Source organism: Solanum lycopersicum, chromosome 4 (genome assembly GCF_036512215.1).
Source record: "Solanum lycopersicum chromosome 4, SLM_r2.1".
In the NCBI taxonomy this organism is placed as follows: domain Eukaryota; kingdom Viridiplantae; phylum Streptophyta; class Magnoliopsida; order Solanales; family Solanaceae; genus Solanum; species Solanum lycopersicum.
The window spans coordinates 3,156,326-3,183,224 of NC_090803.1; the positions used below are offsets into that span (position 1 = coordinate 3,156,326).

Sequence of the window (26,899 nt, forward strand, 5' to 3'; positions counted from 1 at the left end):
ATTGTTATAAAGGACGATAATCGTAATAGAAATATGAATGTTCATAAATGTGGTAATGAATTGACAAATAAAGAAAATGTTACAAAGCCTTTCTTCTCCTTAAGAGTATGATAAAAACACTGTCCCATCAAGCCATAAATACAAATACAGTTATAACTTACAGCTCCCCACAAGAACAGTTTACCTAAGTCTTAACAAAGACATGATACGACGAAAACATGATGATACAAATAAGATAAACGCGCTATACAAGGGTTAATAGAAGCATCACCTCAGAAGTTATATCTAGGAGGAACCTTTTTCTGGCGAACTTCATGTTATGAAAACTGTAAAGAGTGTCTAAGAAGATAAAATTCATAAACAGTGTTATCTCAGCACCGATGAGCAGATGACGTTAGGCATGAATATATAGAGCACTGAAGAGGATATAATCACCTCACAAGTGGAATACCAGAAGGAACTTTTCTCATATAATCTTCGTAGTCAGAACCAAAGAACTGCTTGAGGAAAAACTCCTCGTAAGGTATCCTTCCCGAGAAGAATTTCCACACAACAACTGTGAATGCAATGGTTGATATTGGATTACATAGCATTATTTGTGTACCAACAGACCAGATGAAGAAACCACAGTAACCGGGATGCCGGACAAATCTATAGATCCCATTCGTAACCAACTGATGATTTTCCTCATGATAAACCTTTATTAGATGAGTGAAGGCTTGGCCTGCTGTCACAATTGCCAACTTCCTTATGATTTCTCCGAGGACAACCATTGCGAGGCCAAAATTACTTATCCACCAATATTCCTTTAAGCCGGGAAAGAAATAGATTTCAATAAGGTATTCTATCAAGGAGCAAAACATTGCTAGTACATAATGTTTGCTTATCAAAAGCGACTTAAAAGATACATTCGACTTCCCATGAAAGACAAGTGCCAGAATGTACTCGGAAACATGGAAGAATATAATTGAAATGAACATTTGCAATAATTGTCTGCATGCTGTATATCCAAAAAGCTCTGCCATTTCACGCGAATAAGTCAAACAAAACCTCTCGTTAAAGTTACTAAAATGAGGTCTCAGTCTGAGTCATCAAAGGCTTGAAAATATGATACGCTATGTTTCAAATTTCAACTCCAAACCTGAAAATGTTGATGAGCTCTGTACAATTAGCACCACAAAATGGGCTTCAGAATCAATGAAACTATCCTTTAAGAATGACATTTCCCTGCAAATTTATGCAAGCACCATTCAGGAACAAAGACATCACATAACAGAACTTAGATTCTATACGTGCATTATACACAAGATCATTTTCAGTTCGTCTCCAATATCAGTTTATACAATCTCTTACTCTACGTAAGCTTAGATATCATAGTGATCCCTTAGCTCTCACGGTTCTTCTTCAAACATTATCAATGGGATTTTGGGGTCAATACAGAGCTTTTAGATATTGGACTCTCTAATAAAGTAAAAATCAATCAATCAACATAACACCTATCCAAACTAACCGGATTCAGGCACATTTTCACTACACTTGATAACTTGTGATTTAACACTCCCATCACTAAATCATGAAAAATAACAAGTTATTAACTATTTAACTATCACATTCTTTAACGAACTAATTGAGATAAAAGCAACTTAATAAAAAAGTTATCCTAGAAATCAACATCTACAGCACAGATATCATCAGTATCATTTAGTAAATGACTCGAAAATTGAGTTCTATCATGAGTCCACAATGGCAGATGAAGATATAGAATTTTTATAACATCGCTGCACCATTAAAACAACGAACTTTTTTTTAGCATCAAGTGCACCATTTAAGCTTCTTTTTTTGTAGCATCAATGTCAACAGATAATATTAGATTAATTCAACGGAGTATCTACCCAAAATATCTAAGTTGATAGATATACCATAGGTTCACGAACACCATAAATTGCCCTATAAAATTCACCCCGCCCAAGGGAATGACCTAGTGAGTTGAAAAAAAAACTGAAAAATCCCCAGTTCGAGTATCAGCAGCAACACTAAACTGAACCTGTACCTGTGAGCTAGACGATAAGCTACCCCATAAATTAATCGAGATGCACACAAGCAAAGGCGGCTCAACCCTAAATCCACAAAAGAAGAACAGAAACAAAAACAGAAAACAACAAATTCAGTTCATTCAAATACGAAAACATACCGAAGATGCACAAAATAAAATGAATTCAACCAAGAGGGCAAGATTAAACGAAGAACAGATTAAGGAGATTTACATACAACAACCAGATCTGATGAAGGCGAGGTAATTATTTTAATTAAGAGAAAGCACCGTATTAACCATTAGCACACACTTGGGAAGAAACTAAATATGCATAAAATATAAAAAAAGAAAACAAATATTTATTTATTATCGATATTAATTTAAAATTTTCTAGTTTGGTGCTAAATCACTTACTAATTATTTTCTCATTTTTATTTACTTCTTCTAACTAGTAAAATTATTCGCGCTTTGTAATATCACGAAATTTATAAAATAATACTTCAAATATATTTCTACCGTCAATAAAATTAAAACACTATATTATCTTACATATAAGATTATGTAGTAACAAACATTAATTTATGTAAAGGAAAATGAAAATTTTTACAACTTATCATTTATTTTTAATGACATAAATATTTATGTCATTATAAAAATACATACTAGGATATGTAACATAAGCAATTGTGTCAATGAGTCACTCAACATGAGCTAAGTACACAAATAATTAATTGTGAAGAATAAGAGGAGGAGGAGGAGGAGAAGGTTCAAAATTTTCATTGTTTTAAAATGAGAAGAAAATCTCTCTATTTATAGACAACAAAAGATAGTGTGAACAAATATTTATTGTGCTTTATCGGAAAGGTTACAACTTTTTGAAAAAGTTGCAACCTTCGAAAAGTCACAACCTTTCATAAAACTCATAACTTTTCGGAGAATTAGCAACTCTTCATTAAAGTCACAACTTTTCATACAAGTCTCAACTCTTCATTAAAGTCACAACTCTTCATTAAAGTCGCAACACTTTATAAAAATCACAACTTTTCAGAAAAAGAAAAGACTAGTTTTGAAAATGAAAAATTAAAAGGAAATTCTGGATTGTGGTGGCGCCACGTAGACAGGTGTAAGGTTCTCTTTTATATAAATACTAGGTAATTTTTTCGCGCTTCGCACGGTCATAAATAATAATTGCATTGAACTTACAAATAATTTTTTCCTAATACTCATACATTAACAATAATAAAAAAAAATAGTTTCTTAAAAAATAATATTCCAACATTAATTTGATTATTTGTCATTATCACATAACTGAAGAACCTCTAATGAATAAAGTATTCACGAAATAAAAAATCATTGGTTCTTTAATCAACATTAAAAGGAAAATATAGAAGAAAATAAGAATATATATGCAAAGACTTTTCATAATAAAAAGAAACATTTAAATTGCATAGATTATACAATTGTGATATATGTCTTAGGAGAAAATTCAAAAATTTGTTAACATATTCAAAAAAAAGAAATTACGCTTGAACATAAAAGCAATTATAACTTTTGAACTTGCATAATTAATTTCTTCAGTTGATTAGTGAGAAATTTCATATTCATGTAAAAATATATAATATGTAAGTTTATAAATAGTACTTGTAAGTTATAGAATTTAATATAAAATATCAAAACATGAATTCTTGGAATTAATTACAATAATTATTTTCTGCACAGTCAACATACGTACTATATGTGCATATGTTCAATACAATCGGAGACAATAACTTTGCAGAAATATAATCAACAAAATTTTAATAAATAATTAATATTATAAGCATAAATTAATGAGTGTAAAAAGACATACCAGGATATGTGAAAACAGAATGAAATAGAAAGGAAAAAATCAAGTCCACTAAATTTACAATGTCTCCTTAAAAAAACTATTTCCTCAAATACCAGAGGTTTATAGAATTACATCCTCTCATGATGAAACGATTTTATTCATTAACTTATGGATACAAAAACAGTGGTGTTAGTAAGTTACTCAACAGGAGCAAAATACACAAATATTTAATTTTGCGAAAGTAATAAAAGAAGATCAGAAATTTGTTATTTTAAAATGAAAGAAAATCTCTCTATTTATAAACAACAAAGGATAATGTGAACAAATGTTTATTGTGTCTTATCAGGAAGGTTACAACTATTTAGAAAAGTTGCAACCCTTCGGAGAGTTCACAACTTTTCATAAAGTCGCAATTTTTCATTAAAGTTGTAACTCTTCATTAAGTCACAACTTTTTGTAAAAGTCGTAACTTGTGATAAAATTTGCAACTCTTCATTAAAATTACAACTTTTCATAAAAATCACAACTTTTAATAAAAGTCGCAACTCTTTATTAAAGTCACAATTTTTCATTAAAAAAATCACACATTTCAATGAAAAAGGAAGGCTAGTTTTGAAAATAAATAAATTTAAAAGAAAATTCGTGTTTGTGGTGGCGACACATAGGCAAGCCTAGAATTCTATTTTATATAAATACATGATATGATATGATTTTGACAAATTAAGAAAGGACAGATTTTTTTTTGTTTAATATACTCTATATTTTTTAATATTGAGTAATGTCTAAAAGAAAAACTGGTCAAATGATCTTCAATCTATTACCTGATTTTTAACTATATACTTATACTTCACAAGATTTTATTACTCTCGAACTATTTTAAAGTGGAATTATTTCCTTCCTAAAATGTTATTATCAAACATGTGTCTTGTGGTGAAATACACGACCACACATTTACACATGTATTTTACCATTTAATAAAAAAAGAGTTTTCCTCCTTGATCTTCTTTTTTTCCCCAATTATTTCTTCAACCCTAACTATAATAAACACCATTTTTTACCTTCATAAAATTTATATCTCTACAATTTATAAAACCAAAAATTCAAGTCGTCTTTTCATCTACTCCAAATCTATAGAGCCTATGAGATAGCAATCCTAATCAAATATTTCATCCAACCAAATTCAATAATTTTTTTTACATTTCTTTCAATTTCGTCCTTAGACAATCATAGATATGCATTAAACGGGTCATGAACATCCGATATCAAATTTATCTCCTAAAGATTTCGTCGACAACTCAAAATCATCGCGATGAGAAGATCAATTTTAGACCAATTTGTAACATCAATATGAGAAACATCTCTCTTCCCATTCTTTATTCTTTCTCCCTCTAAAATTTTCATGATTAATTTATAATTTGAGTTTTTGATTTTGATTCTTCATGGATTTTGCGAGAACATGTAGGATCCTTCTTTTAAAATGTAGAAGAGATTGTTTTGTTTTAGTTCTGTTTAATAAGTTTGAAAATACTTTTTAAATATACAATTGTTACTCTCGAGTCCATGACTTAAAAAATAATGATTAATGGGTATGTTTTTTTTTAAAAAAATAAATTTAATTTGTTATATATGGTCTAAATAAGTTTATTAAAAAATTATTTATTCATAAAATGCATCAGTTGTTGATAATTTTTATACTAAACATACTTTGGAAATGATTCAACAATGATAATGGTGAAAATGTATAGTTGCATAGATAAATAAGAAGAAAGAAAGAGCACAAAAAAGCAAATTAGATCAAAACATAAATTAAAAAAAAATTGGGGAAAATTTGATAATTTTTATACTAAACATCCTTTGGAAATGATTCAACAATGATAATGGTGAAAATGTATAGTTGCATAGATAAATAAGAAGAAAGAAAGAGCACAAAAAAGCAAATTAGATCAAAACATAAATTAAAAAAAATTTGGGGAAAATGCATAAGTACCCCTTCAACCTATGCTCCAATTTTCAAAGACACGCTTATACTATACTAAGGTCCTATTACCCCCTGAACTTAATTTATAAAAATTTTCTACCCCTTTGCGGCCTACATGACACTAGTTTGAAAAAAAATGTCAACATGTGTTGAACTCACAAGATAGTGTCACGTAGGCCGAAAAAAATAGAAAATTATTTATAAAATAAATTCAGGGGTAATAAGACTTTAGTATAATATACATGTGTTGAAATTTCGGGCATAGATTGGAGGATACTTGTGCATTTTCCCAAAAAAATAGGCAATTCACCCTCAAAGAAAGTGAAATACACTCTTTACGTCAACTCAACACTTGTGGATTTATTTATTCCATTTTAAAGTAGTCCGAGGGTAATAGAAATCCCGCGAAAAATAGATGTATAGTTGAAAATCCGGTGATATAACAAGTTAATATATTTAAAAATATATCAATTAATATGGATAAAATAGTAAACTTGAAGTATCAATCATTATTTTCTAAATAATTATACTCAAATCAAAATTTGACAAGTAAATACGAATGGAGGAAGTATTATGCACATATTTTTGAAAATTTATTATTGATGTAATTATAATTTTAAAATGTAGATAATAACATTCACAAATTGCCACTATAATAAACTTAATTGTTCCGTATTGCTATAGTTTGCATATTTACAGGTTGTAGCTACACTTTAAGTTGTTTTTATTTGTATAATTTGCAGATTTCCATGATTCGCGGATACATTTGTATAATTCGCTTATTTTCATATACTCGACAATAACGAATTCATACAATTACAAACATTATAAATGTAAATCGACCGTTTTGACAACCTTCAAGGGCTCAATTGCGTTAAGTCATGGAATGTGCCACGTAACACAATAGGTTCAAGGAATAATAAAACCTTAGTTTAGTTAAGGTATGTCTCTGAAATTTCGGTCATAGTCTAAAGTAGGGGGTTTACTCGTGCATTTTTTCTAAAAATTACATTGTTGAAATATAATTATTTTAAAATATAAAAAATGAAAAGGAAAAAGAAATGACACGTAGGTAGAAACAAGCACAGCCATTCAGTTAAAAATAGTGAGCCAAATGTAATCTCCAAGTCATCAACAATCTCATCCATTTTCTGCGCCCTCTGCTCTTTTGCTGCAAAAAAAAAAAAACACTAAAATAACTTCTTCTCTTCTTTCATTTTTTTTTTTAAATTTGTGTCTCTGCATATTCACCTCAACACATATTTGGTGGAGAAATCAGTGGATCTCTGGTTTTATTTTGTTTTACCTTCAATAGTAAGTCTCACATTTTACTTACACTTTCTCTTTTCAAATGTTGATAGCCGCAGAGGGCGGAGATAGAAGCTCAGATACTCTAGTGTTTGCTCAAATTATGTATTTTATGTTTACGAGATTTATTTAATATGTAAAAAAGTATCAAATTTAGAATCATGTTATAATGCTAAAAGTCATTGTTCTATAATTCAAAACTGATAAAATTGAAATTCTGGCTTCGCCTCTGCCGATATATATGTTCTTGTTGGTATAGATTTTGTTAAAGGTAGATAGAAAGTAGTTTGCAAGAACATACATTTTTGTTTGATATTTGAAGGTTATTCAAGTTAATTTAACTTGTATGAGATATTTAATGACATGTTCTTGGAAATTATTTGGAAGTAATTAATTTGGTTTGTGTGAGTTATCAAGCTGTGAACATTAATTTTGAAGTCTTAAAGGTGTGTGGATCATATTTCCTTTTCAAGCCCTTTTGCATAGTTTTGGTTTTATTTTGGGAAAATGCACAAGTAGCCCTTTAGACTATGGTCGAAATTCCAGAAACACATCTTAACTAAATTAAGGTCCTATTATCCCTGAACTTATTTGTTTTGTAATTTTATATCATTTTTGTCTTATGTGACACACTTCGTGACTCCACGCAATTGAGGCGTGTGAGAGATATTTGGATGCCACGGAAGCCAAAAAGGGGCACAAAATTACAAAAAAAAAAAAGTTCAGGGCTAATAGAACCTTAGTTTAGTTAAAGTGTGTTTTTGAGATTTCGGTCATAGGTGCTTGTGCATTTTTCCCTTTAGTTTAAGAAGGCATTATGTACTCTTTATTGAAAGCCGACCATTTCATCCAAAAGTTTAAGTCGTGGATCATGTTTCTTTTTTTTTTAGCCCTTTTGCATAATTTTCTTAGTTTGAGAAGGGAATACATACTCTGTGTTGAAGTACGACTATCTCATTCAAAAGCTTAAGCTGTTAGAGGTGAATAGAGATGTATTGATTGTATTATTTTATCGTCTTCCAATATGCACCTAATATGTGGCCTAGTTTCTTGCTACGGGTGAAAACACGTAGAAATTCTTTTTGATAATGGGTGTCAGTGAGACTCGAACCAAGAACCTCCGCCTGCCCCATGTTTAAGTGAGTGATCATTTTGTGTTGTTTATGTTTCAGAGTAACAGGATACAGAGGGGATAATCTTTTCTATGAGGAAGTGCAAGTCTTGATTTTTTTTCCATATAAGCCTTGCTTCTTAGAATCTGTTGAACTATCGAAAAGTTTGAGCTATTCGACACCAAATTTCTCTTAGTCTTTGAAGTTTATCGGCTTATTCTTTCATCTCCAGATAGAAACCGATATTCAATCACCATTGTATTCCATTAAGTATATGACAGTGTTACCAAAGTGTAGATACAAGTAAAGCAATGAGTCAGTTTTCGTTTACTTCTTCTTCGAGCTCTAATTTCACTCTCTTCTATCATTCTCAGAATCATAATCCTTCAAAGTTTCATGTTTCTGCTCCCTTTAGAACATCCCAACCATCGCCTTCACATCCTATTTTACCTCCCTTATGTTCCCGTGATCCGTCTTCCTCATCACCACTTCTTGAAGAAAAGCCAGAAACATCACAATCTTCTTCTAAGTTTGATCCTCAAGATACACTAAGTTACAATGATGAAGTTTCTGAGGAGATCAGCACTACAAAGAAGTCCTTGGAAGAGTTACTTGTTGTTCGTAGGCCGGTGAAGGAGTCTTCCGTGGAAAATGATGATGAAAAAGGGGAAGCAGTGAGTAACTTTGAGGATTCTCAAGAGAGAAATGATATTCTGGAAGAACAACCATCTTCCTCATCATTTCCACTTGATGCTGGCCTTAAGAAATTTGCAAAAAAAGTGCCAATTTTTGAGCCAAGCAGACTCGAATCTGACTCCGGAGAGAAGCCTCTTAAAGTCAATTTAGACTTAGCTCTGTATAAGGCAAAGATTTTGGCTCGAAAGTTTCAGTATGCAGATGCAGAGGAAATTTTGCAACAGGTAGTCATTCGTTCATCCAAACAATATTACTCCCTTGTTCTTTTATCTTGATATTCAGAGGATTTCGTTATTCGTTCAATAATGTTACTGATTTCTGTACCATTTACACATGAAGTGTATTGATGTCTGGCCAGAAGATGGAAGATCATATGTTGCTTTGGGAAAGATTTTGAGTAAGCAATCAAAACTAAATGAAGCCAGAACTGTTTACGAAAAAGGCTGCCAGGCAACACAAGGAGAAAATCCTTACATTTGGCAGGTTAGTGTTTTTACATTGTCTATGAATGCATTTAGTCTTCTCCTGTGCTTCCAGTATAAATTTATCTCGTGCTTGAATAGGAATCTGTCGTAAGTTAAAAGTGTCTCTACTAACATAGTATAACGCGGAAGTTGAAATTCAAGTTTATTGGATCTGTTGTTTAAGCTCAATCATTATCCTAGTGATCTTTAACCTTGTACAGTAATTTTTTTGGGGGTATGTAGAACAATTGATTGATATACTAAGCTTTCGGATCTCTTGCTACTATTCCCTTTGCTACAGACAATACTTCTATGAATGAAGTTCAAATTTTCAGATATCAAAGAAGAGAATTTGATCTGTAATCGTTGATTGTGTCTTAACATGTATCAGTGGATCGGTCCTCGAGTCTGTTAGATGTTTTAAATGGAAATAAAGAACTAACTAGCTATAAAGATATGAGATATCCGGTTCGAGGTCAGACATCCATTTGCAGATGATGTGCCTTTGTTGAAAACAATATGACATACTACATGTCTTCTTGCAATTTATGTTTTTTTGTATCAGAAAGTTCACCAAAACTTACTACTTTGGACTAGTGCTGGGCTATTCTGGAAAATAGGATGGGTAATTTACGGAGAGCTAGAGAACTATTTGATGCTGCGACAGTAGCTGACAAGAAACATATTGCAGCCTGGCATGGATGGGCAGTTTTAGAGCTAAAGCAAGGGAATATAAAGAAGGCAAGAAATCTTCTTGGCAAAGGCCTCAAGTTTTGTGGAGGTAACGAGTATGTATATCAAACTCTTGCGCTCCTTGAAGCTAAAGCAAAACGATATGAAAGAGCACGATATTTGTTCAAGCAGGCAACAAGGTGTAACCGAAAAAGTTGTGCTAGTTGGCTGGTAAGAGTCATTCAAAAACTTTAATCTGTCTCAGCTCTTTTCGAGTGGTTTATGCACATGTCATTTCTGGATTCCTTATAGTGGTTCTGTATTATCTTTTGTAGGCATGGGCTCAACTAGAGGCTCAGTTAGAGAATAACCGTTCCGCTAGGCAGCTGTTTGAGGTTTGTATTTTCTGAAGTTGATCCTTTCCTATCATCATTGAACATTTCCTTTTGGCATATTACATGAGCAATCACTCAAAGTTGGAGTGCTTAACTCAAATTTGGCTCGGCTAGGAAGTAAACACTCTACCTTAGAAGAGTGCACATCTGGTCTCAACTGACAACTAAACACTCCAACTCGTCCAATATTCATTTGGCACATAAATTTTGGAGGTGTCTAGATGATCATTTTGTAAGTTCGACTATTCAACTGACACAATGAAGACTAGTTGAGGTGTCTAGATGTGCACTTCCCGATTTTGAGTGTTTACCTGCTAGTTGAGGCCAAGTTTTGAGTGTTTGTTCATGTATTATGAGTTTCCTTTTAATTTGATGCCTCTGTCACTTTATTTTCAATTTTGTTTATAATTCTTGTACTTGATACTCCTAAACAAAGCAGAAAGCAGTTCAAGCCAGTCCGAAAAATAGGTTCGCGTGGCATGTATGGGGAGTTTTTGAAGCTAATCTAGGAAATATTGATCAAGGAAGGAAACTTCTAACAATAGGGCACATGGTGAATCCTAGAGATCCTGTTCTTCTCCAATCACTTGGTTTGATAGAATACAAGAACTCCAGTGCAAACCTTGCACGAGTTCTATTCCGAAGAGCGTCTCAACTAGATCCAAGGCATCAACCAGTTTGGATTGTAAGACCTTTCGTTTCAATAGTAAATGCTATAGAATATCGAATAAACTCATTTACTAAAAGACTCACTCGAATCGTTCAAGCTCTTGACATGGTTAATAGATGATGAAAGACTAAAAGAACTGAATACATTTGATGAACCTCATCACTGCCTTTTCCATATGTTCTCAACAGTCTTAAGATAATAAAACTTGTAACTTTAACAACTGAATACCTAACTTGGTACTGATTTAGGCTTGGGGTTGGATGGAGTGGAAAGAAGGAAACATTTCCACAGCTCGAGAACTATACCAGAAGGCTCTATCGATCAACTCAACAACTGAAAGTGCTGCGCGTTGTCTTCAGGTAATGCTCATTTCTAATAGATAGAGTAAGTTTCTAGTTTGCTTTTCGTAAGACATTTTGATGCAAATTGTGGAGGTTAGTCCAAACTCGTAACTCTGGCTTGCAGCTTAGTCTGTCCTTTGTTCCAACAAGTAGTATATTCTGGTTATATGTAATCTTCTCCACATAGGAAATGTACTAAAGAGTTGTTTACTATAGGCTTGGGGTGTTTTGGAGCAAAGAGCTGGAAATCTATCAGCTGCTCGAAGACTATTTAGATCGTCTCTGAACATAAACTCTCAGAGCTATATAACATGGATGACATGGGCAAATTTAGAGGAAGATCAAGGTAACTCTATCCGTGCAGAGGAAATTCGTAACCTCTACTTTCAACAGGTATATGAGTCATTTCCTTCTATGACCACATTTCAAGCATTGTTATACATCAGTGTTCCATATAGCTGCTCTTCTCCCTAACATCACTAGACGTTTTTGTTGACACAGCGTACTGAAGTTGTTGATGATGAGTCGTGGATTATGGGCTTCTTAGACGTCATTGACCCAGCGATTGACAGCATAAAGAGGCTCTTGAATCTAGATCAGAACTCTTACTACAAGGTAAAAGAGTCTGCTTCTAATACTACTGCTGGAGACGACGTTGAGGGGAGCACAGAAGAATCAGCTTCTCCCTCCTCGGCTAACGTCAATGACAATAACATAGATACAGGAAGTGGCTTTGATTTAGATGATTTTATCAGTGTAATGCTGTCTTTAGACCCTTCAAAGCTGGAAGTTCAGCTTACAACATCTCTTAAGGACCCTCCGAAAATCGCCAGAACTACTAATGGGGTGTGGCGACCATCGACAAAGACTAGTAGAACATCAACAACACTTTGATTTTACAACAACAACGACATACTTAATGTAACCTCACTAGTGTGGTCTGGGAGGGCGGAGGACGAAAGGTGATGTGTTGCAGCCTTACCTTTACCTCGTGAAGGTAGAGAGACTGTTTCTGACTCAGCTCAATATGAAGTTTATTGTTCTTTAGTGGGAATTGCAACATTCATTAATGTTGTCAAATGAAGAAGTCTTGGTCCACATTTTGTAAATTACTTAGGAATATTGAGAAGAATTGTATAAATTTGATTGTGAAAGAGATACAAATCTACACATATTATGAGTAAACATTGTATAATATCTTTTCTTTGACAACTTATATAATGGATTTCATGAAAAAGCTAATCGCGTAAACCTAATTATCAAAGTATTTGTGTATAGTCGATATCAATTCGTTTGAAATTGAGGCGAAATTATTTTATTTAAATTTGTGGTAAAATTATGTGGACCAATAACCAACAAAATATGATATATATTCTCCAACAAGTGGAGGAAAAGGAACATTCTATTTAATGTCATCAATAAGGAGAAATGTGGATCATTTGTCACCACCACATTTTGTCCTACAAATAAGTGTCAACTTCAATCTATGCTCATTAAGCTCAAACTTTCATATTTATTTGGTCCAACAACAAAGTTATGATCATAAAAGATTGTTCAAAAGTGACATGAATTTGATCTCCTTGTAAAACAAAGTAGTTGATAAATAAAATTGAGTTAATCAAAACAAGTTAGGAACATTGCAATATTTCTAGACTAGTCCTCGAACACGTGCAACGCACGTGTATTTCATATCATTTTAAACTACACGAACACACAGTCAACTATGAACATGTGTGCTCCAAGCATGGTCCATGTCCACATTTCAAAGTTTAAATATGCAAAGGCACTCACAGATCAACTTGTATCTGAATTTAAATTTTATTGCAACAAAAGTTTTTCATAAATAGATGTAATACTAAAAGATGTAAATATGCTGCTAGCTTAGCAATAGTATAAAAAGTGTTGGTCAATATATGTAGCTAGATCAATTATATTGGAATAGATTTATCTGAAGTAAGACTCTTTTTGGAGGAGAAATCTAACTGAAGAAGGCAAATGCAATAATTGGACAAACTCACCTTATGATACACTTTATAGAGTATTTAACGAATGTAAAAAGATTGATCAGAATAAATATTATTGAGAAGATTAAACTATGTCAACCAATAAAATAAAGAAATTTTATATATTAAAATATGAATGAAAATGTAAAAAGAAGTTGGGAGATGAAAGAAAAAGAAATTTAATGAGTGAAATAAATTTTAGAGTTCCTACACAGAAGAATTGTAGAAAATAGTAAATTAAAGTTTTTCTTAGAAAAGTTAAATTTATACAACAAAATTATGAAAACATGAGAAGACACATGGAAAATTGAAAAGTCAAATATTATTAAAATAAATATAAAAAAGATAGAGATGAAATTTAACTTTAAGAAATACAGACATCTACTTTAATTTCTTGTCATTAAAAAATAATTAATCATTCGTATTTTTTTAAAATTTGTGTGAGAAATTTGAAAGGTCAAAATCTTGAAATGAGAATAAGAAGATTATATATATATATGAAAATTATAAAAGTTTTAATTTAGTAGAGGAGCAAAATGATAATTCAACTTTTCACTTTGGAGCTTTCCACTTATAATAATATATGATTCTAAGTCTAACTTACGAAGATGAAAGTACAAAAAAAAAAAGTATAATTATTTACACTTCAATCAAATAATAACAATTTAATGTGATCAAGCAAATAAGATATAATACTTATATTTTATATAGAAAAATAAAACATTTTTGTTCCTACCAAAATACACCACTATTTCAAAATCTAAAGGATAAGGGTATATATCATATAAAGGAAGAAATATTTTTGAAGCCACAAATTTGCAAAGGTGTTGATGATTCTTTCAATGTAATTTAAAATCCTTATAAAGATCATTGGAATTAAATGAAAAAAAAAACATTTTTATAATGAGGTAGGGAGAAGACAGAAATTTCATAGGCACATCTTAACTAAATTATAGTTCTATTACCGCCCAAACTCATTTTATGCATAATATTGTATACCTTTTAGCTTATGTAATATATCCTGTGACTCTACATAGTTGAAGCGCGTGAGAAATATTTAGGTGTCACGTAAGCCAAAAAGATAAATAAAATTGCAGAAAAAATAATTCAGACGAATAATATGACCTTAATTTAGTTAAGACGTGTCTCTGAGATTTGAATCATAGTCTAGAGAGGTACTTCTACCGATGAGGTATAAAGAAAAAGATGGATATGGACAAGGGATTTCTAGTTTTTGGCTGGACCAATGGCAGGGAGTCTTAGGGACAAGGTGGCAATTTTCTTATGGATAGCAAATAACTGCCATGTCATCAATTTACACATAATAATGTTTAATAGAAGAAAAGAATAATCAAATTGCCAATAAGAACAAAACTCTTTGAAAAAATTTAATTAGAAATTTTCCTTTCTTGATCATTAAAAGTGTAAGTTACCTATACATAATTAGAATGTTTTCTTGCTTTTGCTAAATAAACATAAAATAATATTTCAAAATATATTATAACGAAACTTGTTTTTTCTACCTCCATTATGACATACTTGATATATTCTCGCTAGTTGTTTGCCTTTGTTTTTAGTATTATCAACTTTACTAGTAAAATTATTACTCGTTTTTACTATCTCTCGTGGACAACCGATGTTTATGTGTTACATAAACTTTTGAGGTGTTTAGATGATCATTTTGTAAGTTGAAGTGTTCGACTAACAGAATGAAGATAAGTTGAGGTGTCTGAATATGCATACTCAAAGTTAAAATGTGTACTTAGCATTTAAAGACAAGTTGAGCGTCTGTTTATGTATTATGCCTAACAAAAATCGAAACATATGATGCAAAAAAAAACAAAAAATCTAGCACATCAAGTAAAAAAAAAATTAAAATGGAACATACAAGTAGACAAATCTCAACCATACAATGAGTGAGAGGCTATCTATCTATCTATCATCCATAATCTCATCCATTTTCTTCCCTCCATTCATTCATTCATAAACTTCCACAATTTTTCTTCATCAACACATAAACTGTACTGCTGTTGCTGTAATTCTCTTAAAGAACAATGGCTGCTCTCTCAGTAGCCAACACTTCTCTTAAGGTACCTCATTCACTCGTCCTGCATTCCATCTTATTATTAATTGATCCTGACTTGTTCGGGACTGAGACGTACGTAGTTATGAATATGTTTGTTGTTTTCTTAAAACTGATGGACAGGTTAACAACAAAGGATTCTCTGAATTCTCTGGTTTGAGAACCTCATCAGCTGTTCCATTTGGGAGGAAAACTAATGATGATTTGTTCTCTGTTGCTGGCTTACAAACCTCTGCTGTGAGTATTATTATACAACTACTACTATTATTGCATCATAAGATAGTTTAAGTTCTGTGCACCGACGATGTAAAACATTTATACGCTATCAGGTCATAGCCTTTAATTAGTATTGATAGTGTAAAAAATCTAACATTGTCGGTGTATACAACTTGAATCCTTACAAAGTTTAAGGAAAAAAGAATATGTATCCTTCATGTCTTGTTGTGATCAAGATGTGCTCTAAATTTTTTTTCGGGGGAAAAAAGACAGATATACCCCCGAATAATCGTAAATGGTATGCAGATACACTCCGTCATACTTTTGAGACATTAGTGCCCCTACTATCCAAAAACTAGAGCATATATGACCTTCACTCTAACGGAAGACTAAATAGGGACACGTGGCGCAATCTTATATGTTGATAAATGTCGGATCGATGGATAAGATTGTGACATGTGTATGTCTGTTAATATAAAGGGTATATATGCTCTAGTTTTTGAACAGTAGGGGCAACAATGTTCCAAAAGTATGACGGAGGGTACTTGCATACCACTTACGATAGTTCAAGGGTATATTTGTCCTTTTTCCTTTTCTTTCCCTTGTATGTTCTACCTTTTCTATGTTGAAAGCAGCCTCCATACAAAGATCTTTATGCAAATTCATCAATTTGATAAGTTTTAAGGAAGATCAAACACTATAAAATGAATGATAACATTGTATAAACATCTAAATTGTATTTCCTTCCTATGTTATGTTGCTCGGACTGTCCAAAATTGTTGTTGCACCCATGTCGGGTTCTCCCAAAATGTACTACTTTTGGAGTATCCGACATGCACTTGTCAGCATTTTTTGACGAGTCTGAGTAACATAGCTTCCAACGATGTTTCTTGTGGTAATTGGATTTAATGAAATGTAGATTGGAGGAAGGAAGAACAAGAGGATAGTAACTGAGGCAAAGTTGAAAGTGGCTATCAATGGATTTGGAAGAATTGGAAGGAACTTCTTGAGGTGCTGGCATGGTAGAAAAGACTCACCTCTTGATGTCATTGCCATCAATGACACTGGTGGTGTCAAGCAAGCCTCTCACCTTCTCAAATATGACTCCACCCTTGGCATCTTTGATGCTGACGTCAAGCCGGTTGGCACTGATGGCATCTCTGTCGATGGAAAAGTCATCCAAGTCGTCTCCAACCGTGACCCTGTGAACCTCCCATGGGGGTATGTTCTTTCATACTAACATATAACAAAACAGATTTAAGTTGTATATGTTTACACGTAGTGTAACTAATTTACATTATACGTTTGCAGATTCAGGAAACTCATATTATTAGTTGTCTAAACAGAAACAGTCGTTCTAAGTTTTAATAGCCATGAATTATAGACTTAAGGGTAACAACCAAACCTAAACTATCACATTTTTGCGAGTTTCATACGTCAGCTATCCATTGTTCTACTTAGTACTTACATACCTAAACTGACACATTTTTGCGAGCTTCATACCTCAACTATTACTTGCTTCATATTAAAAAATACCTTGATGTTGAGTTGGCCTACATGCCTGTTGTTGATTGAGAACAAATATATGGCCAACTTGAGAGATAGTTTAGGTACAAAAAGAGAACAATGGATAGTTGAGATATGAAACTCGCGAGGAAGTGATAGTTTAAGTGTTTAATTATCATTAACTCTGAATTAAAACATGATTAATTTAGCTCATGTAGTGTCTAACATATAGTACTAGCTTGAGATACCTAGTAAACATCTAAACTATTGTTCAAAATGTGTTCTGTAATTTGTTCAGAGAACTTGGAGTTGACTTAGTCATAGAAGGTACCGGAGTTTTTGTAGACAGAGAAGGTGCCGGTAAACACATCCAGGCCGGAGCCAAGAAGGTGCTCATCACCGCCCCCGGAAAAGGTGACATCCCTACTTATGTTGTTGGTGTCAATGCTGAACTTTACAGCCATGATGAACCTATCATCAGCAATGCCTCTTGTACCACCAACTGCCTTGCTCCTTTCGTCAAGGTTCTTGACCAGAAATTTGGTAATACATCTTGATCTAGTCATACACGAGCATATACTGTTAGTATATATAACTTAAACTCATCAATAAATTATCTTTCCTTATCATAGGAATTATCAAGGGAACAATGACAACTACTCACTCTTACACCGGTGACCAAAGGCTTCTTGATGCAAGCCACAGGGATCTTAGACGTGCACGAGCTGCAGCACTGAACATAGTTCCAACCTCAACTGGTGCTGCTAAGGCTGTGGCTCTTGTTCTCCCAAGCCTCAAGGGGAAACTCAACGGCATTGCCCTCCGTGTTCCCACCCCTAACGTCTCGGTTGTGGACCTTGTTGTGCAAGTCACCAAGAAGACATTTGCTGAGGAAGTGAATGCTGCATTCAGAGAGGCCGCTGATAAGGAACTCAATGGCATTCTATCTGTCTGTGATGAACCACTCGTGTCAGTTGACTTCCGGTGCAGTGACGTGTCATCAACTGTTGATTCTTCACTCACCATGGTCATGGGAGATGACATGGTTAAGGTTATTGCTTGGTATGACAATGAATGGGGTTACTCACAGAGGGTTGTTGATCTTGCTGACATTGTTGCAAACCAGTGGAAATGAAACATGAAAATAAAATAAAGCAGTACTACTAAATAGTGGCTTAATTTATATTTTTTTAACCTTGCTTGTAGATTCTTATTCCTTTTTGAAAATTGTAATGAGAACTATAACAATTTTCCACCTTGTGAAATCTCAATTCAATAAAAGTCCCCTTTCTTGTCTTTATACAGTCCGCTTCTGTATATGTTGCAAAGGAGCTCTTTGAAGACTTATTCCAGATAGGTAGAATGTACCAAAATGTTCTTCAATCTCGTGCATGTCATGTGGAAAGTTTAAATTAGAGAGTTGTCAAAACAAGAAAGAGACTTTCATTTGCTGAAACGGACTACAAAAAGAAAGTAGGACAAGTAAATTGAAACGGAGGGGAGTACAAGATATTCTGTAGTTCAACATCATGTAATTGGTGATAGGTTGCTCGAACTCTTCAACAACATGCAAGGTGTGTGTCGGATCCTCCAAAAGTTTATGTATGTTTGAAGGATCTGACACATGAGCGACAACATTTTTGGAGGATTCGAGTAACATAGATTAGGTGATGAATGGACTAAATACTGAAGCAAAAACTTATTATACTCATAGGTAACTACATTTTTGGAGGATTCGAGTAACATAGATTAATGTGCTCCAGAAGTTTTTTGTGATTCCAAAAGAGCTTCCTTGATAGAGTACAATTGGGAAACAGTTTCAGTGATGTTCATTCTTTCAGCTCCAGAATATGCAGAACAAGCAACCCCGACTCGAAGAACAGAAACAAGAAACTCCTTATTCTGATAGATATTTGTGCTTTTACCTTGCTCATCTTCTTCAGTTCCATAAATAAGGGATGGATCTATGACTTCCATGGCTCCATAAAGCAATGCATGTTTAGCGAAACTTGGAAGGTCTAAACCATCCTTAAACATTCCATCTGTAGGCCTTTTTCCGGTGAACATTTCTAGTAAAAGGATCCCAAAGCTGTACACATCACCACAAGGCGATAGCTCACTTCCGATCCCATATTCTAAAATTCACAAAAGATGTAATAAGACAAGGACAATAACTTTCCTAATAGGAACATAACTTACAATGACTTGATTTTATTGAAGTAATGGCAGTATATGTGTAACAATTAAGACTTGATTTTGCTATGAATATATCATTTTCAAGTAAAAAAGGGCGTTCGAGTGTTTGTTTATGTATTAATTGTTACCTGGAGCAGTGTAACCGATTGTTCCTCTAACGAGAGCAGAGCTTCCTTCTGAAATAGAAGAATTTTGTGCAGTTGGTTGAAGGAACTTTGCCAAACCAAAATCACCAATGTGCCCGACCAATTGGTTGTCTAGAAGAATGTTGCTTGGCTTGAGATCACAGTGAACTATCGGAGTCTCGCAGTGGAGATGAAGATAATCGATTGCAGAAGCAACATCTATAGCAATGTTGAGCCTTTGAAGAATATTCAACTTTTTTGTTTCTGCTGCCTGACTTGTATCTTCACTTGGATGAGGATGCAACCAGTCTTCGAGGCTTCCATTAACCATAAACTCGTAAACCAAAGCCTTGAAATTGTTCCCTCGATAGTCAACTCCTGAACATGCTGAGAGAACCTTGACCAAATTCCGATGTCTAGTGTTTCTCAAGACTTCACATTCAGCCATAAAGCTTTTGGAAGCTCCATGTCGCGAGAGGTTTAGCACTTTCACCGCGACAACTATTCCTCCATCGAGAGTTCCTTTATAAACAGATCCATAGCTACCAGCACCAATCAAGTTGTCTTCAGAGAATCCATTAGTAGCTTGAAGCAAACTTCGGTAAGACACATTTATGAGAGACTCACCCAATGAACTTGAAACAGGCACACTTTTCGGTTTCTTTAACAAGAAACAAATTAGTAAAGTGACAAGCATACCAAGTCCTAGTATACCAAAGACAACAGAGATGACAATCTTGAGGATAAACCTCGAACCAAATTTTTTCGATCTTTTGATGTCACATTCCGGAATATGTATGTCAGGCACACCCCCACAAAGTTTTGGATTTCCAATTACTGATATTGCACTTGCATTCTTAAAGACGCCTTCATTTGGTAATGCTCCTTCGAAATCATTGAACGATAAATTCAAGAGTTGAAACTTGAAATCTTCCAAGTATTTTGGTACTTGGCCAGACATATTATTTCTAGAAAGGTCTAAAACACGGAGACCTCGTAAAGAGCTCAAAGAAGGAGGAATAATCCCTTGAAAGAAGTTCCCTTTCATGTCTAAGGCTTCTAGTGAGACACAGCTACCAATAGTAATTGGGATTTTACCGGTGAAGTTATTTACGGAAACATTAAGATATTCAAGATTTATCATATTACCAACTTCAAGAGGAATGAAACCATCTAAATGGTTCTCAGAAATGTCTACAGCAACTAAGGAAGAGAGAGCAAAAAGGTCCTTAGGTATCTGTCCTAACAGGTTATTGTTAGCAACATATATCTCAATCATGTAATTGCAATTTCCTAAACTTGCTGGGATCTCACCGGTGAGATTATTATCGTGCAGAAGAAGGATGGATACTACACTGAGATTTCCTAGAGATGATGGAATATTCCCTGAAAATCTATTCTGAGACAAATCCAAAATCTGCAGTTTCTTAAGTTTACCAAAATTCATTGGAATAGTACCAGTAAGTAAGTTTTCCCTCACCTGAAATTCTTCCACGTTGACGAAATTTCCAATCTCAGGTGGTATGTTACCACGGATTCTGTTGTATGATAACTGCACAACCTGAAGCTCAGTTGAAAGATTTCTGAAGGATGCAGGCAGAACCCCTCCAAAACTATTGAACTGAATCTCCAAAATTCTGAAACGAGACACGTTAGTCAGAGAGGTGATGAAGCTTAGATCATCTGGTTCTCCAGTTCCAAGATAATTCCCGGGAATTGTCAACTGTTGAAGCTCATTCAGTTTCTCAAGACTTGGCACACTTCCTGTAAGTTGATTACTTCCAGCAAGAAAATACACTAGCTTTGATGAATTGGACAATGTAGATGGGATCGATCCAGAAACGTTGTTCCCACCGATGATAAATAATTCAAGATTCGGGAGAGTGATTCCCAAACTTGAAGGAAGTGTACCTTGGATTTGGTTCAATCCAACATCAAATGTTGTGATGGAAGATATGTTGAAGATTTCAGAAGGGATAGTACCTGACAATCGGTTTGCAGCTACTCCGAACCTTTCTAAGTTTTTCAGCTGCCCAAATGAGTCGGGGATTTTCCCCTGAAGATTATTCACTGGTGCATAGAATCCTATCAATGATGTTAGGTTTCCATAAGAAGAAGGGATTTCACCTGTCAAGTTGTTTCGAGTGAGTAACAAGTACTCGAGTTTGGACAAGGCACCTAGCTCCGGAGGAAGGCTTCCTACTAACTTGTTACCTCCAAGGACAAGAGATACAAGATTCAAGCACCTTGATAAATTTGAGGGGATCTGTCCATGAAATGAGTTGTTACCAAGATACAACCGGTGTAGCCTTCTCAAACGGCCAGTCTCCGAAGGTATTTCACCACGGAAGCTATTGTTTGACAGGTATAGAGATCTGAGGAAACTCATGTTCCCAATGAAGGGTGACAAGGGGCCATCCAGTTTTTGGTTCTCAACGTTTAGTTGAATGACTCTAACATGTTTACGTCCACAAGTTACACCAGACCAATGGCAAAAGTGTGTGGACGCATTCCATGTTTTCATATATCCAAAAGGATCATTTATAGATCCTTTGAATGCAAGTAGTGCTTGTTGATCTGTGTCATTGCCATGACACAATGCCATAGAAAAACAACGAAAACATGTCATGAAGAATAGAAGAGAACTACAACTGTTTACTAACAGATTGAAGGAGAACAATGTCGAATCCATATGTGAATTCAGAAACATATCAAACTTGGTACTGTTTTTGCCTCTAAACACTTGAGAATATATAGAGGAGGCTAGCAACCTACACATACACAAGTTTGACAGAACTCAGTAACTCACTTACGTTAAAAGAAATTCACTCAACATGTATAAGCATTTTATCAATAATCCAGTAAAAAAAAATAATTAAAAAACGAGAGTCTATAAACTCAAAATTCTAGCTCTGCCTCCGGCTAAACAACTTGTAGGAGTCCACAAGAAAGGACAAGTTGGTATAGAAAATAAATACTGTTATTTTGAAGCAATTACTGACCAGTCATGCTTTATCTTGCAAATGAATAAATGACTAATTGTCTTTTATTTTCTAGACAAGTTGACTATAATGTAATTCCCCAAGTCAACCTAATTAAAATCTGCTAAAACTTGTTTTTAAATAGTTTAACTTGATTATTACTCATTCATGATAAGTTGAATATGATTCAATCCCCAAAGTCAAGACTTTAGAATCAAAAAAGTTGGAGTCTTCCTTGTTCATTCCTCTCTTACTGGGTCAATAATTTTTAGAAGGGAAACTTACATAAATATACCATAATAAAAAAATATTTACCAATTATAGTAATAATATTTTTTTTTTCAATTTGATCAATTTTGATTTATAATAGGGAAAAGGGTCTGATATACCCCTCAACTTTGTCATTTGGAGCTGATATACCCTCGTTATAAAAGTGGCTCATATATGCCCTTACCGTTATACAAACGGGCTCACATATACCCCTGCCGTTACAAAATGGTTCATATATAACCTTCATTTAACGGAAGTTAAATTTATATTTATTACTAATTTTTTTAAAAAAAATTATTTAGTGGTATATATGATTCTTCTATCAAAGTTCAAGGTATATTTTAATTTTTTTCATACATAAATTATTTTTTGACTTCTTTTATTATAATTATTTGAGTTTCTTATTCTTATTTTGTTTTTTTCTTTCATTCCTTAGTTTCAAGAAAAAAAATTAAAGTATTTTTTTTGCGTGTATTGTAATTAAATTTCGTATTCGAAGAAAAATTTTGGTCATCTACAATAAGTTTTACAAGAATATTAGTAAAACATAAATAAATTTGATTATCAAAATAATAATTATAAACTAGTCATTGAAACAAAAAAAAGTCAAAAAAAATATGTTTGATGAGAATTAAATTTACTTATATGGGATTATATTTTTTAGAAAAAAATAATAAAAATTTGGATTAATTTTTTTTTATTTCCGTTAGAGGAAAAGGGTATATGTGAGTCATTTGTTTACAAGTAGGGGTATATAACTATATATGAGCCACTTTCATAACAAGGGGCATATCAGCTCTAAATGATAAAGTTCAGGGGTATATCAGATCCTTTTCCCTTTATAATATAATACAAATTGAATACATATTACAAAAAACAATTTATTATTCACATATAATACAAGTTTTAATGGTGGTTAATACATTTATCATACATTTTAATATACTTATAATATAATGTGTCAAATTTTTACCAAACAAACATAATATATTTCAAAAACAATTATAATTCATATAAACTACATACATAATTCACTTTTAATATTGCAGAATTAACATAGTATTGATATAAATGGTACTCCCTCCGTTCAAAAAAGAATGATCTTATTTCCTTTATAGTCTGTTTAGAAAAAGATGAGCCCTTTTCCTTTTTTGGCAACACTTTAACTTTAACTTTCCACGTGGCATGTTTAAGACTACAAGATTAAAGGGCATTTTGGTACATTTGACATAACTTTAATTTAGAACCATAAGATTAAAAAATCTTATTTCTTTACTTAAACTCCGTTCAAAGTCAAACTTAGGTCATCCTTTTTTAAAACGGAGGGAGTAATAAATAAAAAGTTATCGCTAAAATTAGTAATTATCATATATTATTATAAGTGGGAAGGTTTTGAGTTCAAAGTTGAATTACTAAAATGCCCTTCACTTATTTATTAAATTAGAAAAATGTCATTTACTAAATTTGAAAATTAAATAAATAATGATAGCAAAACAGTTTTTATTTTATTTTTAATTAGTGATCCTTTGAGTTTCTGCAGTTAAACTCATTCCAACCGCACTTAATGCTTCACACTAAATTCAATACTTAAGATTGAAGATAGATAGTCATAATCTCCATGATTACAATCCAAAAATGTTTCACCTCATATTTTTCTTAGTTATTGTTGATCAATGTTTATATAATTTTCTCCACCTTTTAATATTCTTTACATTACAAAACTCTATATAGATATACAATAAGTTTTCTTTCTCTCATCTTCCATTCTCATTCTACTAGAGATTCTTTTTTTCCAGGTACATCAATCCTTTTTATATATGTATGTGTGGTTTAAGCCTCAATCTTAGTATGTTTAGCGATATAGTGTTTGATATGAAAACGGAATGATTATTTTTAAAATGAGAACAATGTTCGTCAATTTTTTCTATTTTCATTTAAAAAATACTATTGTATCATATTATATTATAAGTGGGAAACCTCCAAGTCAAAAGTTGAATTACCAAAATGTCCTTATAATGTCATTATATTGATGAACAAAAATGTACACATTAATTATAAATAAGTACTATTATTTTCTATTAAACAATATTCTTATATATTTATGGAAAAAATATAAATACACACTCTTAAAAGCAAGGTTTTTTTATTTATTTAGTTTCTCTTCTTTTTTTTTCTATCTTCTTCCTATTATTTGCTTTATATCTTATTTGTATAAATTCCAAAAAAAACCTATAACTTAAGAACTGCATCGGTTAAAAATATATTTTAATAGCACCTTATTGAAGAATACTAAAAGTTTCTATCAAAACAAAACTGAACCCACAATTGATGGTTACAAACTTCATGGAAGAAGTGTAAAAGTTTTATGTAACTGTTACTATTTCTCTATTGGTTTATAAATGAATTTTTCCTCTACAATTCATATTGAATGTATGTTGGGTTTATAATTTTCATTATTTTTTCCATATTTCATCATATTCATGTTTTCTTCTTATTGCAATTGTAAAACCTATTTGATTGCAGAACAAGATTCACAAGAGCTTTCGCAATAATCTGGTAGAAAGAATAGAAGAATGTTACAACATCAAATACTAAATTGTTCTGATAATTCACAGAAACTTGAAAAGGTATAGTTTCTCCGCCTCAATTAATTTATATTTTTCATTTCTTGAAATTTAAATCATATGAACTTTAATTAATATGTTAAAATTACAACTTATAATACTTCTTGTATAATTTTTTAAATATTTATATTTTAATTTTATAATATTTAGTTAAATTGATCCAATTTAGCTTCGTAAAATTAATCTAATTGACTCTCAATTAGCCAAGATTGTAACAGAATTTGGGATGTAAGGCAGTAAATCTCTCCCTTAAAACTCAGGGTGTTAATACATAATGTATAAAAAAAATCATACAAAGAATATAAATGTTAGATATATATGTAGTTAAATCTTATTATGTAAGCGTTTTAGTTATTTGTCATATATATATATATATATACTAGCTAGAACATGTATATAATACTACTACTCCAATACGTGCGTTGCACGTATATTTCAGGTTAAGTAATTTTTTTAAGAAAATAATATGAGTTGTATAGATTTGAAAGGGCAGATTACTTTTTTTCTGATTTAAACTTTTGAGTCATTTCTTTTTTGAATTCAACATACATAATTAGTAAAATATATGTATATTGAATGTAACATGACAAACTATTAAAATCAATGTTTTTCATGCATTGCACCACCATATTAAACTAATAACTTCAAATTTTTGATTAAACCTCTAAAGTATATAATCTCATATATAACTTTTTTTTTCTATAGTAATACATGCACTTACATATATTAAAGTGTAAGATAAATTAAAGAATAACAAAATAAAGACATAACAATTTTAACTAATTAATCAACATCACCTGATAGGTAAACTACCACGAAATGGTTATTTGACATTGTTGCCTCAAATATGCAATCGGCTATAAGAATCTCAAGTTTTCAATCGTATGATATAATTTGAATAGTAATACACTTATCTAAATTACTGTGCAAATCAATTGGAACTGCATCCTATGCTTTTTTAAAAAAAATGTTATGTGTATTTATATAAAACTTAATAGAGTACATGAAAAGTTTTCTAACGGATGAAAATTAAAAGAAATAACAAATTTAAAATTAATGGGATAAATGCATATATAATTATATAGTAAAAGATAAATTATACTAAGGGCTTGATAGATTCATGAACTTCACATTAATGTTTCATAATTTTCGGAAGTTGAAACCAAATTAAAATATTGAATAGAGGACAATTTTAGGAAGATGAAAAAGCTAGCAATTCCAAAACATTGAATATAGGCTGTTGTAATTTGAGTGATAAATTAAAATATTACTCCTATTTAATTAGATTGTGTAACAATTAAATAATACTACTAATTAGATTAGTTATTTTTGTTTATTAAATATTTTTATTAAGTAAAAGGCAAAAAAGTAATTCAACTTTGATAATCAAAATTCATTA

The 26,899-nt window shown here is 32.3% G+C and overlaps 4 protein-coding genes across 10 annotated transcripts; 2 read left to right on the forward strand and 2 right to left on the reverse strand.

Moving 5' to 3' along the window:
- Window positions 1–23: 23 nt before the first annotated feature.
- LOC101267014 (protein-S-isoprenylcysteine O-methyltransferase A) lies at window positions 24–2,384 on the reverse strand. 7 transcript variants are annotated; one of them, XM_004236802.5, is made up of 4 exons: window positions 2,269–2,370; window positions 2,051–2,117; window positions 1,142–1,227; window positions 24–1,018 (listed from the first exon to the last, which is right to left on the reverse strand). In XM_004236802.5, the coding sequence occupies exons 3-4, from the start codon at window positions 1,221–1,223 to the stop codon at window positions 432–434; spliced, it is 669 nt and encodes a 222-aa protein (XP_004236850.1). In that variant the 5' UTR covers window positions 1,224–1,227; window positions 2,051–2,117; window positions 2,269–2,370; the 3' UTR covers window positions 24–431. The 7 variants fall into 7 exon arrangements, with proteins under 7 accessions (XP_004236850.1, XP_010319340.1, XP_010319343.1 ...); XM_010321038.4 differs by lacking the exon at window positions 2,051–2,117 and having other exon boundaries at window positions 2,269–2,384; XM_010321041.4 differs by lacking the exon at window positions 1,142–1,227 and having other exon boundaries at window positions 24–1,141.
- A 4,579-nt stretch (window positions 2,385–6,963) lies between these two features.
- Window positions 6,964–12,733, forward strand: LOC101251873 (protein high chlorophyll fluorescent 107). The gene is made up of 9 exons (XM_010321037.4): window positions 6,964–7,152; window positions 8,319–9,178; window positions 9,294–9,437; window positions 10,016–10,321; window positions 10,426–10,485; window positions 10,925–11,170; window positions 11,404–11,514; window positions 11,713–11,889; window positions 11,998–12,733. The coding sequence occupies exons 2-9, from the start codon at window positions 8,570–8,572 to the stop codon at window positions 12,388–12,390; spliced, it is 2,046 nt and encodes a 681-aa protein (XP_010319339.1). The 5' UTR covers window positions 6,964–7,152; window positions 8,319–8,569; the 3' UTR covers window positions 12,391–12,733.
- Window positions 12,734–15,383: 2,650 nt separating this feature from the next.
- On the forward strand, window positions 15,384–18,604 carry LOC101266713 (glyceraldehyde-3-phosphate dehydrogenase A, chloroplastic). The gene is made up of 5 exons (XM_004236801.4): window positions 15,384–15,589; window positions 15,706–15,819; window positions 16,718–17,019; window positions 17,603–17,847; window positions 17,937–18,604. Exons 1-5 carry the CDS (start codon window positions 15,554–15,556, stop codon window positions 18,437–18,439), a joined length of 1,200 nt encoding a protein of 399 aa, XP_004236849.1. The 5' UTR covers window positions 15,384–15,553; the 3' UTR covers window positions 18,440–18,604.
- A 120-nt stretch (window positions 18,605–18,724) lies between these two features.
- Window positions 18,725–22,543, reverse strand: LOC101251570 (probable LRR receptor-like serine/threonine-protein kinase At3g47570). Its single transcript, XM_004237124.5, has 2 exons — window positions 19,629–22,543; window positions 18,725–19,439 (listed from the first exon to the last, which is right to left on the reverse strand). The coding sequence occupies exons 1-2, from the start codon at window positions 22,402–22,404 to the stop codon at window positions 19,054–19,056; spliced, it is 3,162 nt and encodes a 1,053-aa protein (XP_004237172.5). The 5' UTR covers window positions 22,405–22,543; the 3' UTR covers window positions 18,725–19,053.
- Window positions 22,544–26,899: the final 4,356 nt, after the last annotated feature.

Excerpts from the sequence above, each read along its gene's own strand:
- LOC101267014 (XM_069296418.1), bottom strand. Across the intron at positions 1,019-1,141 it reads GAGCTCATCAACATTTTCAG|AGCTTTTTGGATATACAGCA; the intron begins GTTTGGAGTTGA and ends GTGAAATGGCAG.
- LOC101251873 (XM_010321037.4), top strand. The coding sequence starts at position 8,570 with ATGAGTCAGTTTTCGTTTACTTCTTCTTCGAGCTCTAATTTCACTCTC. Across the intron at positions 9,438-10,015 it reads AAAATCCTTACATTTGGCAG|TGCTGGGCTATTCTGGAAAA; the intron begins GTTAGTGTTTTT and ends ACTTTGGACTAG. Across the intron at positions 10,486-10,924 it reads CCGCTAGGCAGCTGTTTGAG|AAAGCAGTTCAAGCCAGTCC; the intron begins GTTTGTATTTTC and ends TAAACAAAGCAG.
- LOC101266713 (XM_004236801.4), top strand. The coding sequence starts at position 15,554 with ATGGCTGCTCTCTCAGTAGCCAACACTTCTCTTAAG. Across the intron at positions 15,820-16,717 it reads CTGGCTTACAAACCTCTGCT|ATTGGAGGAAGGAAGAACAA; the intron begins GTGAGTATTATT and ends AATGAAATGTAG. Across the intron at positions 17,020-17,602 it reads CCTGTGAACCTCCCATGGGG|AGAACTTGGAGTTGACTTAG; the intron begins GTATGTTCTTTC and ends TAATTTGTTCAG.
- LOC101251570 (XM_004237124.5), bottom strand. The coding sequence starts at position 22,404 with ATGTGTAGGTTGCTAGCCTCCTCTATATATTCTCAAGTGTTTAGAGGC. Across the intron at positions 19,440-19,628 it reads AATCGGTTACACTGCTCCAG|AATATGGGATCGGAAGTGAG; the intron begins GTAACAATTAAT and ends TGTGAATTTTAG.